Source organism: Malaclemys terrapin, chromosome 2 (genome assembly GCF_027887155.1).
Source record: "Malaclemys terrapin pileata isolate rMalTer1 chromosome 2, rMalTer1.hap1, whole genome shotgun sequence".
NCBI classification, from domain to species: Eukaryota; Metazoa; Chordata; order Testudines; family Emydidae; genus Malaclemys; species Malaclemys terrapin.
In genome coordinates, this window is record NC_071506.1 from 128,425,809 (window position 1) to 128,440,479 (window position 14,671).

The following is a 14,671-nucleotide window of genomic DNA, read 5'->3' on the forward strand; positions in this document are numbered from 1 at the left end:
CTGGGGGTGCCACTGTCCGTACTAAGCTCCTCCCCAGCCCCAGTGCTCTCCTGTGCACCCGGCTGTGGGGGCAGCGCCTGCCCGCTCTATCTAGCCCGCTGCACTGCATTCAGTCTGCATCACCTCCCCCTCACCCCCCCGGTGTGACCACTGGGCCTTGGTCCCTGTTTCCCCAGCTCCTGACCAAGGACCCGAAGCAGCGACTGGGCTGCGGGGAGGACGGGGCCGCCCAGGTGAAGCATCATCCATTCTTCAGGACCATCAACTTCAAGCGTCTGGAGGCCGGGGTCATAAAGCCGTCATTTGTGCCAGATGTAAGAGCCCAGGAGGGGCAGGGTGGGGGCGGAAGGGCCACGAGTCAGTGCTGGGTCAGTGGTGATGGGCTGATCCTCCAGTGGGTGCACATTGAGTCTGAGGGGGCTACCTTCCCAGCCCAGGGGCCACTAGCAGTAGGGGAGTGGGCCCTGGAGCACGCTGGGGGTGGTCAATCCCCTGCCCCATGCTGAGCCTCTCCATGGGCCCTGCAGCCTCGGGCCGTGTACTGCAAGGACGTGCTGGACATCGAGCAGTTCTCCACCGTCAAGGGTGTCAACCTGGACCAAACGGACAGTGATTTCTACGCCAAATTTGCCACGGGCAGCGTCTCTATCCCCTGGCAGAATGAGGTAAGGGGGGGGGGGGACGGGACTCTGCAGCCATAAAGGCCAAACTCCTCCGTCACCCCACTGTGTGTCCCCGCAGACAGTGCCCCCCATGCCGCTCTCTAGCACAGCCGCTGGCAAGGAGGGAGGCTGAGTCCATGTCGCTGGTTGGGGGCTCTGGCCTGTCTGCTTTCCCCAGAGGAAGATTGGTGCCCTGATGGCTGAGCCCTCTGCCTCCGTGCCAGGGCTGTGGGGTATGCCAGGGTGTGCAGGACGGGTGGTGGGCTTCCCTCTTGGGCAGCTGGGCCCCATGCCAGGGTCTGGGAGGACCTCTGCCCCATCCCACCAGAAACCAGGCTGGGGCAAAGCCAGGGTTAGCTGGGATCCAGGCCTCTTCCCTGCAGCTGCAAGCCCCGAGGAGGGTGCGTGGGAATGGAGCTCAGGGTGACCCAGCAGGAGGGAGCTGCCCCGGGAGGAGGGGCAGGAGCCCCATGGCTTAAACTGAGGAATACAAAGAAGAGACCGATCCTGCCCTAGCTCCAGGGCTTGGGGCTGTCCCTCCTCTTGCTGGTTCCCAGGGATGGTAGCGCCAGTGTGCTGGCACCCCAGTGCATCCGGCTTGGCCAGCCCCCTGCTCCCAGAGGCACAGGGAGAGTGCCCTCCCCAGGGAGCCTGTCTCTGATCGCCTGGGTGACGGTCCCATCTCTGGGCTCCCTGTGGCCTCGGGTGCCTCCCGCTGAGCTGTCCCCTGTGTGCCTCTTCCCAGATGATCGAGACCGAGTGCTTTAAAGACCTGAATGTGTTTGGACCAAACGGGATGCGCTCCCCGGATCTGGACTGGAAGCAGCTCCCTGAGCCCCCCAAGCGCAGCCTGCTTCAACGGCTCTTCCGGCGGCATGTAAGGCCTGTTGTCTGTCCTGCCTGCACTCCCTGAGGCGTTTGCCCTGGTCTGGGACCCTGGCCCAGCTGGGGTTCCCCCATGCACTGCAGCAGGCGCTGGAGACGGCCCAGTTCCACGCCTGCCTTCAGCCAGCCCTTCCAGCCAAGGCTGGTTCGCTCTGACCTGCTTCGACCCAGGGGAAGCGAATGCCCCCTCAGACCAGCTGGAGTCAGCTGGCCAGGCTCTGGCAGAAGGCCTTTCATGGCTGAGACTGGCCCGTAACACCCCCCGTCAGCTGTGTGGACGCCTTTGGCCCACGTCGGCCCTGCCTGGTTTCTGTGCCGTTGGTATGAAGGGCTCGGGCGCGTGGCCAGCTCTGAGACCTCGCTCCCTGGGTAGGTGTCTCTGCCCTACTGTGTGCTCCTGAGCTGCTGCCCTTGCAGACGTCCTGGCGTTTCTCCAGTATCCCTTCCCCTGTCCCTTGCCTTCCTGGCCAGGCCTATCATGGGGGAGCCCACAGCTTGCAGGTGGGAGTAGCTGAGCCCCTGTCTGACCCGCTGTCCCCCTCTGTCTCCCCCACAGCCGGCTGACTACACCATCAGCACCAACACACACTCCAACCTCACAGCGGGCGTGAACTCGCATCCTCCCACGGCCAACTCCGCCTGCCAAGGCCGGGCCATAGCACAGGCACCTTCCTGACCCCCCTTCTACCATGGAGACCCTGCTCCATTAGAGCCAGCATGGGCAGGCCCAGAGCCCCGACCCGGAGCCCGCCCGTGGAGCTGCCGTCCTTGCCTTCTCAGGGTTACCGTGGATGTGAAGCTGAGGCTGTTGGAGCCAGAGCTGGGGTGAGGGGCTGTTCCATCACCCTGCCCTGCTGGGCTGAGTCACTCATGGAGGCTGGGTGGGAAGATGCAGCCCCCCTCTCTCCCCCCCGCAGGACTGCGAGCCAGATACTCTTGCTGCACCTCATCCCATCCGCTTGCCTCTGGGTACTGCCACCAGAGCTGGCTCAGCCCTGCTCCCGGAGGCGCATCGCGCTGGCAGACCCTGGCACGGCCGCAAGCCAGACACAGACTGCGCAAGGGAGCTTGGATTGCTCTGTGTGTGCGTGCGAGAGGGTGGAGTCGGCTTTCGTTGTTGCCAATAGCTTCCTTGCCGTGCTTACAGAGGTGGCCTCTCCCAGCTGCTCACGCTCTGCCCCCGCCCCCACGGTTCCTGTTGCAAACCCTGCCCTGGGAGGCACTGTCGGCGTTGTGCCCACTCTGCGTCTGTCAGGGAGGGGGTGTTCCCTGCTGGTGTCACCCCCCTGTCACAGCCCAGGTGGGAGCCCCTAGCTGCTCAGGCTGAACAGGGGCTGGCCATAGCCAGCTGGCTGCAGAGACCAGGGGGCAGGTGTGCAGTGTGTCTTGTAGCTGCTTGGGCCCCTTTCAGTCCAGGCAGGGTCTTTCCTGTTCTAGCACCGCCCCCGGCAGCACCGATAGAGGGGCTCAGCCAGCCGTGTCCTGCCAGCGCAGGGGAAGCCAGAGTTACGGTTTGCTAAAGAAGGGCAAAAATGTCTGAACCGAAGGTGGTGCTCGTGTGACTGAACTCTCCACCTTGCTGCTTCCCTCTGGCGGGGCTGCGGGTTGGGATTGAGGGGCACCAGTGGAGCTCTGGGCTGGGGGGTCCCAGGGCTGGGATAGCGGGGGGCTGTGGGTTGGGATTGAGGGGCACCAGCAGGGTTGGGGGAGCCCAGGCCAGGGGAGCAAGGAGGCTCTGTTTGAGTGGGGTAGGACCCGGGGTCCTTTTAATTTGGGGTCACGAAGGCCATCAGTCAGTTGCACCCAAACCCCCTTGTTGAAGAGAATTGGTGAAGGGAGCAATGACCAAACCCCTTCTTCTCTTCTCGCCCTCTCCCAAAACCAGCACCTCTGGCTTTCCTCACTGCAGCTTCCGTTCTCTAATCAAGTGTCCCAAAGAGTCAGTCAGTCCTCCTCTGAATCCTGCCTCTGCCCTCGGCCCAGCAGGAGGTCACTCCTGGTTCCCTCAGCTGCCACCTACACAGGGTCTAGCAGCCTACAACGATGGCTTGTAGCCTGGCCCAGAGGGTGAGACTAAGACCCCCTGCCCCCCATAGCACTGGACACGGGCCCCTGGGCTGCCACTTGCCTAGGAGCGACCCGAGGCGGGGGAGTCGTCTTGGCTTCGGGCTGGAACGCGGGCAGCTGGGAGGTGCTGTGGGCTCAGATGGGACCTGAGTGCCGTTGCTGAGTGGGAAGGGGGGGGGGGGGCAATCTGTTTTCATGGCACCTGAGCCCCAGCGCTGCTTGTCTCATGGCGGGCGTTTGTGTGACATTAGGAGCCGGCAGTGTGCAGGGAGCCCGGCGCTGGGCAAGATGTGGGCCATGTTTTTATCTTTAGGGTCTGCGCCGGCCTTGTGCCGGGGGATCTGTCTGCTCTTAACGGTTTTGGTGCTAAAGCAAGAGTCGCTCCCGGCGGAAGAAACTCGGGCTCTGAGCAGGGGAGTGACGAGATTTCCAGGGATCGCCCCCAAGCTGAGTTGCTGAATACGCAAACAGCATTCGCTCAGACTTCAGTGTGACTCTGATGTCTTCACACAGCCCTGGGTACCTCTTTGCTCCCCTGCTGAGGCCAGAGTAAAGACCCTCTTTCTTGTCCCAGTGGCTGGTGTCCCTCCCCCCTAGGGCTGGGTAGGGAAGGAAGCTCCCAGCTCTGCCTGGTGCTAGCAACATCATGAGCTGTGGCAGGGGAAACCCCTTTCAATTCCTCTTTATGTGAAACCATTCCTTCCTCTTCCCCCCACCAAGGTCAGTAGTTGCCAAAGGGGCTCCTCTCTTGAGACTGGCCCATGAGGCTGTGTTGTCCCAGGAGCCGGGGCTGGCAATAGCAGACTCCTGAGCCGGGCCAGATCTGCCAGGCCGAGAGCCGCAGACTCGCTGCACTTTGTGGCTTCTCCCCGATTCCAAGTCCAATGCACAAACCCCCTTCTGTTCTCCAGCCTCACCGCTCCTTGGGGAGCTCAATGGCGGGAGTGGGCCATGGGGTCCGGCGGGGCACGTAGCCAGCTCTTCCAGCCCCTGGCTGTCGAGGGAGCTGCGCGTTCTGCCTGGCCGCTTGGCTCATCGGAATCCAAACTAGACGCTCCATGGGGAGCTCGTGTCCCAAGGGAGGGGCTCTCTGATGCGGAAACCAAGGTTAAAGGCAGGCTGTGCCGTGCAGTCCCACTTGAGCTCTCCCTATCTTCATGCCTAGAGCAGCGGGTAAAGCTGCCCCCTGCCATGGTCCTCTAGGCCTGACCAGAGCAAACCTTGTGAGCGGTGCCCCAAAGATAAGCCATTTCTGTCTGAGTGACACCTGCCCCCTGTAGTAAGAAAGGGTATTACAGCCTTATGCCCCTCCCCTCTCTCAGCTGGAGCCTGAGCCATGCCTGTGGTGACCTCAGCAGGTCCCGCGTTCAAATTACTTCCAGCGTGAGCATGTCTTCTCTGGGGAGTGGGAATCTCTGGGAGCGCAGCGGGGCGATGGGGTTCCAGGCCTGGCTGGACTCCTGATTGCTTGGTGGTTGTGCGGGAGGAATCTTCACCTCCCCAGTCCGGTTTGCGCTGGTGGAACTGGGAGCTGAGTTCCTGCCGGTGGCAGCTGCAGTGCAGGCTGGGCTGGGGCCCGTCTCTCACCTGGCTTTGAGCCCGGTCCGCATGATGGCTCTCACCAGCGGCGCTGGTGACTGGTGGGTCCCATCTTTGCCAGTGCAGACAGGGCTGTCATTGGGGGTCATGCTGGGTTGTAAAGTAAGGAAAAGCCAGTGCTGGTGAAATGTAGGGTGATGGTGCATGGGGGAGGCTGCCCCCGGGAGCATTGCTGGAGCTGAGCAGTTGGGGTCTGGATTTGGTCTCTGGAAGTGTCTGTGTCCCAGCCATTGGCTTGGCTGGACTGGCATGGACCTCGCTTTGTCCTGGTCTTGGCAACCTGCTTGGCTAGAAGTGCAAACAGGTCAGGGGGAAAACAGTGCAATGTTGCAGGAGATTTAGATGCATCAATGGAAGATGTGTCTAAATCCTCTAGACTGTTTGACAGTCTCAACCCAAATTTAAAAAACCACTGATCCCACTGCACTCACGTTACCAACAGTAACCGAAACAGAAAGTGGTTGCAAAAAGTTGTGTTCTTGTTCCCTTCAAGCATTTTGCTCAGCTTGGAGGGAGAAATTAGGCAGGTTGGTGTCAGTGGGTTTCACTTCCTAGTTCTCCAGAACCAGCCCAAGATTGCAGAGAGTGAGTTGCAAATGCTGCAGAAGGAGGTGTAAAACCAGACTAGGTGTTGTTCATTGACACTTTCGGGTTGATCCAATTATTAAATTCTGTGAAACACTTCATTTAGGAAAAAGTAACTCTTGGGCCTAGATGACATGACTGTCCCTCTGAAAAATACAGACTGATGGCTTCGGTGTAAATGAACCGGGAAAGATTGTTTCAGATGCTGTGTCTCTTATCCCTGGAGCCTCAACAGAGATCCTGAAATAATCCCTGCTTGGTTTTTTGAAGAACTTACAACGATTCTATGTGGTGGGGCTGGGCAGAGAAAGTTTCTTGACCATGTTTGTATCCTGCTCCATCTTCAGAGAGGAAAAGGTCTTCTGATACCATTGAAAACGGGATGTGTGAGAGAGAAAATGGGTGTTTGTTAAGCAGACTGAGAACTGCCTTTTGCTGAAAGATGCTCTGTGACCCACTGACCTTGTCCAGAGAGAGACTGTGCGCCACATGGACAGTGTCTGTTTCTATGCAAGGATAGGGTGCTGTCTCATGCCAGTTTCTCCAGCGGGAAGCTCTGGGGATTCCAAACAAGACTGAATTTCCCCCTTGCAAAAAGACACCTGTATTTTTGTATTTTCCTTTCTCTCAGCATCCATGGGCTTTGGACTGGTTTTTTACACTGTAAATTCCTGATTCTGGCATATATGGTTTAATTTTTGTACATTTTGTAAACGTGTAAATACTTATATGGTGAGTGCCTGGATGTACATTTTAAAGCTAAAAGCAGCAAAGCAAGTCATGTGGTGACTTGTACACATCTATGTTTCAGGGATATGTTTATGGGGAATTTAAAACACAACAAACCCAACCTCTCAGAGGAAGAAGTGGATGTCACTTTACCCCAATCGAGGAGAAGCCCTCTTACTCCGCTGTATTTTTGTAGTAAGCTTTTACAACTTTCTAATTTGTAATTTAATTACAGGACTATATTTTAGGTTGGTTTTCTTTTTTTTCCTCTTCTGTTTTGTAAAGCACTGAAATTACATGCATGGGTCATTTTTATTTTTTGGAGTGTGCCCTTGTAACTTCCGGATATACAGGTATTTTTGGTTTTCCTGCCCCCCCACCAGTAACAATATACACACCTTCCCCTAGAAACATGAGCGCTGTGTGTGCATATGATACTTTCCGTTTCACTGATCAGCCACGCAAGGTTGTCAAAGCCATTCAGTAGGGAGTGCAAAGACCGGGCCGGGTCCTGCAACCAGATCCATGCAGCTGGATTTTTGGGCCCCATGTGAGTGATGGGGCCAGCCCAGGCAGGTAAGATTGCAGGATTGAGGCCATACCTTGCAACAGCTGCCCCTGTTCAGCTGGCTGTCCTGTGCTGCTCCATGGAAGGGAGACTCCAGGCTTCCAGCCTAGCACTGAGCTAACCAACACACAAGAATCTTCTGAATAACGAGGAGAGAGCTCCTTCCAAGAGATGTTTTCCTGCAGTGATAACACTCCTTAGCTCCTCAGCCATGGCTCCCAAAGCATTTAACAGAGGTATGTGCCATCATCTATCTCACAGATATGGGGAAACTGAGGCACAGAGCGGGACTGTTCCTTAAGGTGTCTTGGGGACACAGTGACCAAATCTGCTGCTGTGCTCTAAGCACCGGCCCATGCTGCCGTTCTAGAAGCAGAAGCTGTTGGTTCTCTGCCAGGCCCCCATGTGCCCTAGAAACCCACCACTCCCCGCCAAATAAGATCAGTCCCATAAGCCCTGAGCCTCTTCATCCTCCCTGCGGTTCGTGAGTGCATCCCCTACAGCCCATTCGAGGTAAAACGGTCTTTGAAATAACCCTCCTGGCTTTGCGCTTCGGTTTTTCAATGAGTTGTCACAGACCCCTGAGCTGCAGGGAGCTCTCTTGGCCACTGGGTGGAAGCAGTGCAAGGCTGTGTGCTCAGGGTCAGATTTTCAGCTCAGCACCCAACGTGGGGGGTGCACCCCACCAGCCAGGATCTCTCCTCAGAATCTGGCCCGAGGGCAGGGGAGGAATGCCAGTGCAAGCGGGGACCCTGGCAGGGAGACGGGCTCTGGTGAACATGGCCCTTGCCAGGGGACCCAGGTATCTGCAATGCACAGGGGCTGCTGCTGTAGCCCAGCTGGGTCTGTGGGAAACCAGGCATCAGGACCCGACTTCTGCTCTGGCCCTTTTACCCCCTTGCTCTGCCGATGCCCTCTGTGGTGGGCCGGCCCGACAGCCGGCTGCCCTCTGCAGAACTGGTGGTACTGCCCCCAGCTCTCGGGGCCCCAAAACTGACCATGCTGAAGACAGGTCCTCCTCCCCCCGCACTGGACAGGAGCAGGCCCAGTAATGGCAGGGCAAGCGCCCCCCTTGGTAGCAGTGCCCATTGCAGCCACGGCGGGCCGGCTGGGGCGCTCCTGGAGCACTTGGCCAACGATGGGGGAATGGCCAGTGCAGGCAGAGGGTTACTCTTCTTGCTGCTTGCCCAGCCAGGGAAAGGAAAGCACCTCATAGTTCAGACTCCTCACCTTCATCCCCCTGGGGCCAGTCCTGCAACCTGCAGAGTTGAGGGAAGCGTCCCCAGGGAGCGTTTCCACCCCTGCTGTGGGAGCAGGCCGACGGGGTGGTGGCGAGGGCAGCAGGTCTGTTCCTGGCAGTGGCGGGCTCCGTGGTGGGGAGGGGCTGACAAAGGGGCCCAGCTGCCTGGAGGGGTGGGGGAGCTGGATTCTAGCATCTCCACACCCCTCCCTAGCTGCAGGGCCATTGGCAGCTCCCCGCCTTGTGCTGCAGTGTAGGCTGGTGGCAGGTCCTTGCTGTCCCACCCTTGACAGCTGTCTGTGCTCCCTCCAGGCGCACTCACCCTCTGCACTATTACCACGTGGCTCCCAGGCAGCGTCTGGGTGAGGAGGGAAACCAGATGGCAGTGCCCAAGTCCCCTGACCACCCTTGGTGAGTGGATGGGGCAGGCCTGCGGAGAGCTAGTCCATGGCTCAACCTGTATCGGAGCCTGGCACAGGTTTCAGACTGAAGCCAAAGCCCCTCACACACCTGCAAGTTGCTGCCTTGGATCAATTAGCACCAGCCTCCTCCCACAGGTGCCACCAATGGGGCCCTGGTGCAGAGAGGACTGGGCTCTTCTGTTTGTTCCTGTGGGAAGGGGAAGCTCCCAGGCTCACTTGCAAGGGGGATTTTTCCTGCAAGCTGCATGCGTTTTCCCTCTGGCTAAAAGTCCCTGTCTGGAGCCTGGGGGAAGAGAGAGTTGCTTGCGTGAGAGAAGACTCGATCCCCAGCTCCTGGAGAACAAGGTAAAACACTGTAGTGACTGCAACTTAAAAAGCTTCCTGTACTTGCAGCTGGGTCTGGGATGGAGGCTGCCGCAGGGTTTGCATCCTGCAGGCTACGTTTCGGTGGCACTCAAGACCCCTTGGTGCTATATGTAGCAAGGACAGTCCTTGCCCAAGAGAGCTCACAGCCTGACCAAGGGAGGGTCCTTCTCCCCATCCACAGCTGCGGGAAGGGGCCCAGAGAGAGTAACGGAGGCAGCATGTGGCAGAGCTGGGACCTGACCCTGTGTCTCCGGAGTCCCCGCCCAGCGCCCCAGGCACAAGCCCGTCCTGCTCACCACATGTGCCGTGTTCATGGAGGGGAGCCTGGTGCATGGGGGTTCTCCAGGGAAAAGGCTGACAACAGCCTCACGAGCCAGGTCCTGCAGTGGCTGGACCCTGCACTGGGTCCACGGGCTAAGCAGCACTTGCCCCCCCAAGGTTGCAGGATGGCTTTCCCCTGGGATTTCACAGACTGCCCGCTCCACCCCGTGCTGTCTGTGGGATGACACAGCTTTGTGCTGCCTCCTATGGAGGAGAGGGCCCCCCCCCCTCCCGCAGTTACCAGGTGCAGGGCGGGGGGCAGGCATGGGCGTGGTCAGGTGGAACAGTCTCCCCCACTAGGACTGGTCGGGCTGCTGAATGATCTCAGCCCTTTGTAGCACGCTGAGACCCCGCTGGGCCTGGGGAGAGCTCCCTCGGGGCTGCCAGCCATCGGCGTCATCCGCCATCGGTGTCCAGGACTGGTGCTGCAGCCCCTATCAAAGACACAGTAGGCTGCTAGACGCTGCGATTTAACCCCCTCTGTGTCACACTGGTGCAAACAGTGGCTGGGCCCTTAAACCATGTGCTCCAGCCGGTGAACCACTTAGGCCGGATCCCTAGCGAATGCAAACCAGTTTTGCTCCATTGAAATCAGCAGCTTCCCTGACTTACACCAGCCGCAGTGCTGGCCTCAGAGGTGTCTTGGATTCACCCCCTTGCTGCTCTCAGGAGGGGTTGGCCCTGGCTGGCGTGTCTGTGGCGGAGGGGGATGGCTGGAAGGTGGAAATCTCATTCTCCTCGTAGACACCGGGGCTGGCCAGGCGGGGGGCTGGCCTGGAATGGCCCTGGATCTGGAAGCAGATGGTGTACAGGAAGGCAGATAAGTGCAGCAGGCACACGCAGCAGAAGACAGCCACCACCACGATGGTGTGGGACTCCCACAGGGACGGTTCCGGGGCCAAAGGAGACCATGTTGTGTTCTCGTCGGGCTGATTACCGCTCCCCATCCCCTCTATGTGGTTCATGGTAACCCAGGCCATTCCTAGGGGAATGGATTCTGGCATCTTCTCAGCACTGTCTGGTTGGTAGCATGGTCTCACGGGCAGGGACTTCCACACACCTGCAAAGAGAGAATGCAGCAGCTCTGGGCTCCCCGTGACTAGCCTGGCCCTCGGTCCGAGTCTGAGAGAACGGGCTAGTTGCACTATGCCAGGCTGAGCTGAGAGGGGTCAGCCCTGCCCGGGATCTCGTTCTCTCAATGGATCTCCTACGAGAGCCCTCTAGACATGCAGCCAGTGCGGGGGTAGCAGCCAGATGTCCAGAGCACACGCTGCGCAGCAGGCTGGGGAGAGGACAACTTGGCCAAGGACCCTAGGGAACCCTGACTCCTCGGGAAGTGACCCATGATCCTCGGTGTCTGTGGAGCAGGCAGGACCTTGGGATTTGAGGGCTGCACGCATGGCAAAAGGCCCTGGCTCCTTGATATATCTGCCTTGGAGGGAGACGGGGCTGGGATCCCTGCACCGCTGTCCCAGCATGGGCTCTGGGGATTACAGGCCTGAGTTGCCTTCCCTGCCCTGGGAAGCTCAGAGGTGCCAGGCCTGGTTCGCAGGCTTATTACAGCCCCTGTACGCCACTCTGGCACAGGAAAGGGGCTTTAAGATGGGAGCAGATGGTCTCCACCCCTTGCCAGGGTGAGAGTTGGGTGAGGTGGCCTCAGTGTATGTGGGAATCGGGGGGCCCGTTGTTTCCAAATTCCTTCCTCCACCCTGCATAAGGGAGCCTGTGTTTGCAGCCCCACCTCCAGCTGGGGGCTAGAATCAACCCCCCTCTGCCCCTGCTGGGCCCCCCATTCCTGGGGAAGGGTGCCCCATATCTCCCTGAGATGGCTGCTTGCCACCTGAGCCCCTGGAGCAGTACGGGCTGCGGCAGAGCTCTGCTGTGGGGTACCGGGCTTTTGTTTGGGTGCCAGACCTCTTTCCCTGCGGGCCCATTGCTGGCTGCTGAGCAGTGAGACTAGGCACAGAAGCCCAAAGTGCATGAGGATTGTGTGCTGTGGGTGTGGAGGGGATGTAGATTGCAGACACCGGGCTCACTTGGGAACCAAACTATAGAGCCCTTAAATCAGGGCTGCCCATGGGCTGCAGACCCCCATGGGCAGCTAGATAGCACGTCCTTCTTTAGGAGAAGGGCCTAATTCTTTGCTGGTGTTGTCATTGTCTGGGCAGCAAGGGGTGCTGTTTATGATCTGTGTTTAGTACACTGCTGAGGGCACAGAATGCAGTATTTCAATACGTTTGCCAGGGGCTTGAGGCCTGTGTCTGAGGCAAGATTCTAAATGAGGCTGGTTGAAAACGTTGTGTCCAGATAGTTTTCAGCCAGAAAATGCAGTTTCAACTAAACCAATTGTTTCTGCAAAACGGTATCGACGTGGATGAAATCTCCCATGAAAAGAAATGTTTTGAAACGTTTCTTTTGGACAGAAAAAATAGGAAATTTCGTTTTGATAAGTTTCCAAGGCAAAATTGTCCAAAACAAACTATTTGAAGTGTCCCATGAAAGGCGGGTGTCATTCCGATTGGAACAACCCCCCTAACTTCTGCATGTTGCCATATCCACCCTGTTTGGACCAGCCCAAACTGTGAGCTCTTTGGGGCAGGGACTGGCTTTGTTTGTACAGCGCTTGGCACAGGAGGTCCACGACTGGAGCGCCTACGTACCGTGTAATAGGGCAAAGTCTTGCATCTGCCCTATGGAGACTACAGGTCCCAGCGTGCAGTGCTCCAGCTTGATCCCAATGGCCTGCTGGGACCCTATTGTCCATCACTGTGTTGAGGACGGAGGGTGAGCTGCATTGTAAGATGCTTGGGGAGCTGGGGAGGCTTCCTTTGGAAACAGCCAGAGTGCTAGTGACCAGCTCTGGGGGCCCCGGCAGGGGCACACAACGTGCCCCTCCAAAAGCCGTTGGCTTTTACTCCTGCATATGCCCCTGCTCCGGGGCAAAGCTGGGCCTGGGGTGCCTGCGATGTCAGCAAGGTTAACGAGAGACTTGTAAATGTCTCTAATAGGAAACGGGCCCTTTCTCAACCCCAACAGCCTGTTGAGCTTCCTGCTCCCAGCTGCAGGAGAGAAGGCGAGGAACCTCCGGGACGTTGCTGCTGTGGTTTCATGTCTCTGTGCAGTAGCACGTAGAGGTCACCAGGCTGGGCACCATCATGCTGGCTGGGGGCAGATCTGGAGTAAAGACCAGCCTGGCCCCAAAGAGCTCAGAGCCTAAAAGCAAAGTGGTGCTTAAGGCTACGGCTGGATGGGAGATGGAAAATAGTCTGTTCCAGACAGTCCTTTCTGGGCCTTTCACGCTGGGAGCCTGGGGCCCAGCCTTTCCATGCTGAAAGCAAACTGCCAGCCTCCGCTAGACAATCCCGGTAACAAAACTGTCAGCCTCCCCTTCCCTGCATAACCAGCCAGACTGGGTGTCCGACTGCCCGTCCCCGAGCGAGTCCCGAGGAAACCAGCTGCATCCCCTAGCTGGGGGAGCATTAGATCCAATGGCAGTGTGACGGTTCTAGGCACCCAGCACCTACCTCTCCCTCTCTGATGCAGCAATTGAGCATCTGGTGCTTCCAGCCATAAGTACCTTCTGTGCAGCCAGCCCTGCCTTCCACGTCTCTCTCTCTCTCTCTCTCTCTCCAAGGTCTGGCTGCGCGGATGCTCCCTGCAAACGGTGAGGAGAGCAGGGAAAATCGCCTCTGTTCCTGTTGCTCTGGAAACCGAACGAGCCAAAGAACCCTCAGCTCTGTGTGAGGGTGAGCTCGGGCTGGGCTCGCGGCATCCCCCTGCAGCTGTGAGCCGAGCACGCGAGCCCCTGCTCTGCTCCATGGGGTCGATGCTGGATCCTCAGCACTTTGCCAGTTCACGTCCCGCCTTTACCAGGAGCTGATTGAAACCCCCTTACTTCAGTCCCGTAGGGTCTCGGCTCAGTTTAAGGGGAACCCGCTCTCCACTCTTGGCCCCAGTGGCTAATAGAAGGGGTAGGCGATTACTGCCCCTACAGTAAGCCTGGTCTATTGGCCCTTCTCTGCCACAGGTTTCCTGTGTGACCCTGGGCAAGTCACTGAGCTCTCCCATCTGTACAGGGGGATCATAGCACTGCCCTGGCTCCCGGGGGTGTGAGGAGAAAGCTGTGTCCGAGCCAGGCGTTGTTACGATACTGAGTGAATAACCTGTCTTGGGTCACTCCTCTTTCCCTGCCCAGGAGCGTGCAGGCCTCTAACGTCGGTGCCCCCTGTCTTTCCCCAGGCTCCCCCGATGTCCTGGCTCCAGACAAACCTGGCAGCTTGGCGCTGTGCTGCAGGCAGCCTTTTCCATCCTGGCTCTGAATTAGTCTCTAGGGTGGCATTTCTCCCAGCGCCTGCCAGCCGGGCAGTGGCACTTCACCCCGGCATCTAGGGCCACTCTGCCTTGGTGTGAGGAGCCAGCCAGCACATTTAACCCCTCCAGTTGCAATTGCCCCTGTCTTGGGAGAGTCTTAGGAGAAACAAAGCACCTTGCGGAGCGGGTCACGCTGCAGCAAAGGCCTCCGGGGCCCCATGGTGGGATTGTTCGCATTGGAGCTGCGATTTGTAAAATGGAACCTGTGGCTACGTTCTGAGCGTGGATCGCCTGCGCGGTCAGCTTCCCGGGACTCGACTGTTCTACTCAGAAGGTCTGGCTGGAGCCTTGGGCTCTGGGAATCCGAACCCTGCCGCTCCGAGACCCAGGCTCACTCTGCTTTGGGAGGTGAGAACGTTGATTTGAAATCGGTGGTGGTTGGTGCAGTGAGACGGCCTGTCCCATTCCGACGGCGCTCCTTTCTCAGCAATCCCTCTGCTGCAGGCACTCTCTGGCACGTCACACAGGGGACCAGCCCACCAGCCCTTCTGGTCTTACAACTGACACTAGCGTCTGGGACCAGGAACTGCAGAGGTGGCTCTGTCCTGAGCTCTTGGGGGTGGTTTTGGTTTTGGACACTCTTCAAAATAAAACCATGTCCTTGAATAGAGGCCTTGCCTTCGGGAGCGACTGCTTTGTGTGGATAAGTACAGGCTGCACAACCACAGGGGCTCTGGGCTACCTAGTCTGACCAGCACCTCTGGGGAAGATGAAGCTTGAAGGGTTCAGGGTTCCCCTGTCTGGGATGGCTCCTCATTACCCATTGTCACAGTGGTCTGCTCCCTGTGCCTATGCACATGGAGACTCTCTCCCCTGCAAACACCACTGTTCCCCTGGCCATGCCTAGACTTTCTGT

General features: G+C 58.3%; 1 protein-coding gene across 1 annotated transcript in view; it reads left to right on the top strand.

Annotated features, from left to right (window-relative positions):
• LOC128831507 (G protein-coupled receptor kinase 5-like) overlaps positions 1 to 6,943 on the top strand; it is a 70,850-nt gene extending 63,907 nt beyond the window's left edge. Inside the window, exons 13-16 of the mRNA XM_054017980.1 lie at positions 177 to 314; positions 528 to 665; positions 1,408 to 1,539; positions 2,104 to 6,943. Of these exons, the coding sequence (XP_053873955.1) occupies positions 177 to 314; positions 528 to 665; positions 1,408 to 1,539; positions 2,104 to 2,223 (528 nt within the window). The 3' untranslated portion in view covers positions 2,224 to 6,943. The remainder of the gene's footprint in view (positions 1 to 176; positions 315 to 527; positions 666 to 1,407; positions 1,540 to 2,103) is intronic.
• The last annotated feature ends 7,728 nt before the right edge of the window (positions 6,944 to 14,671 follow it).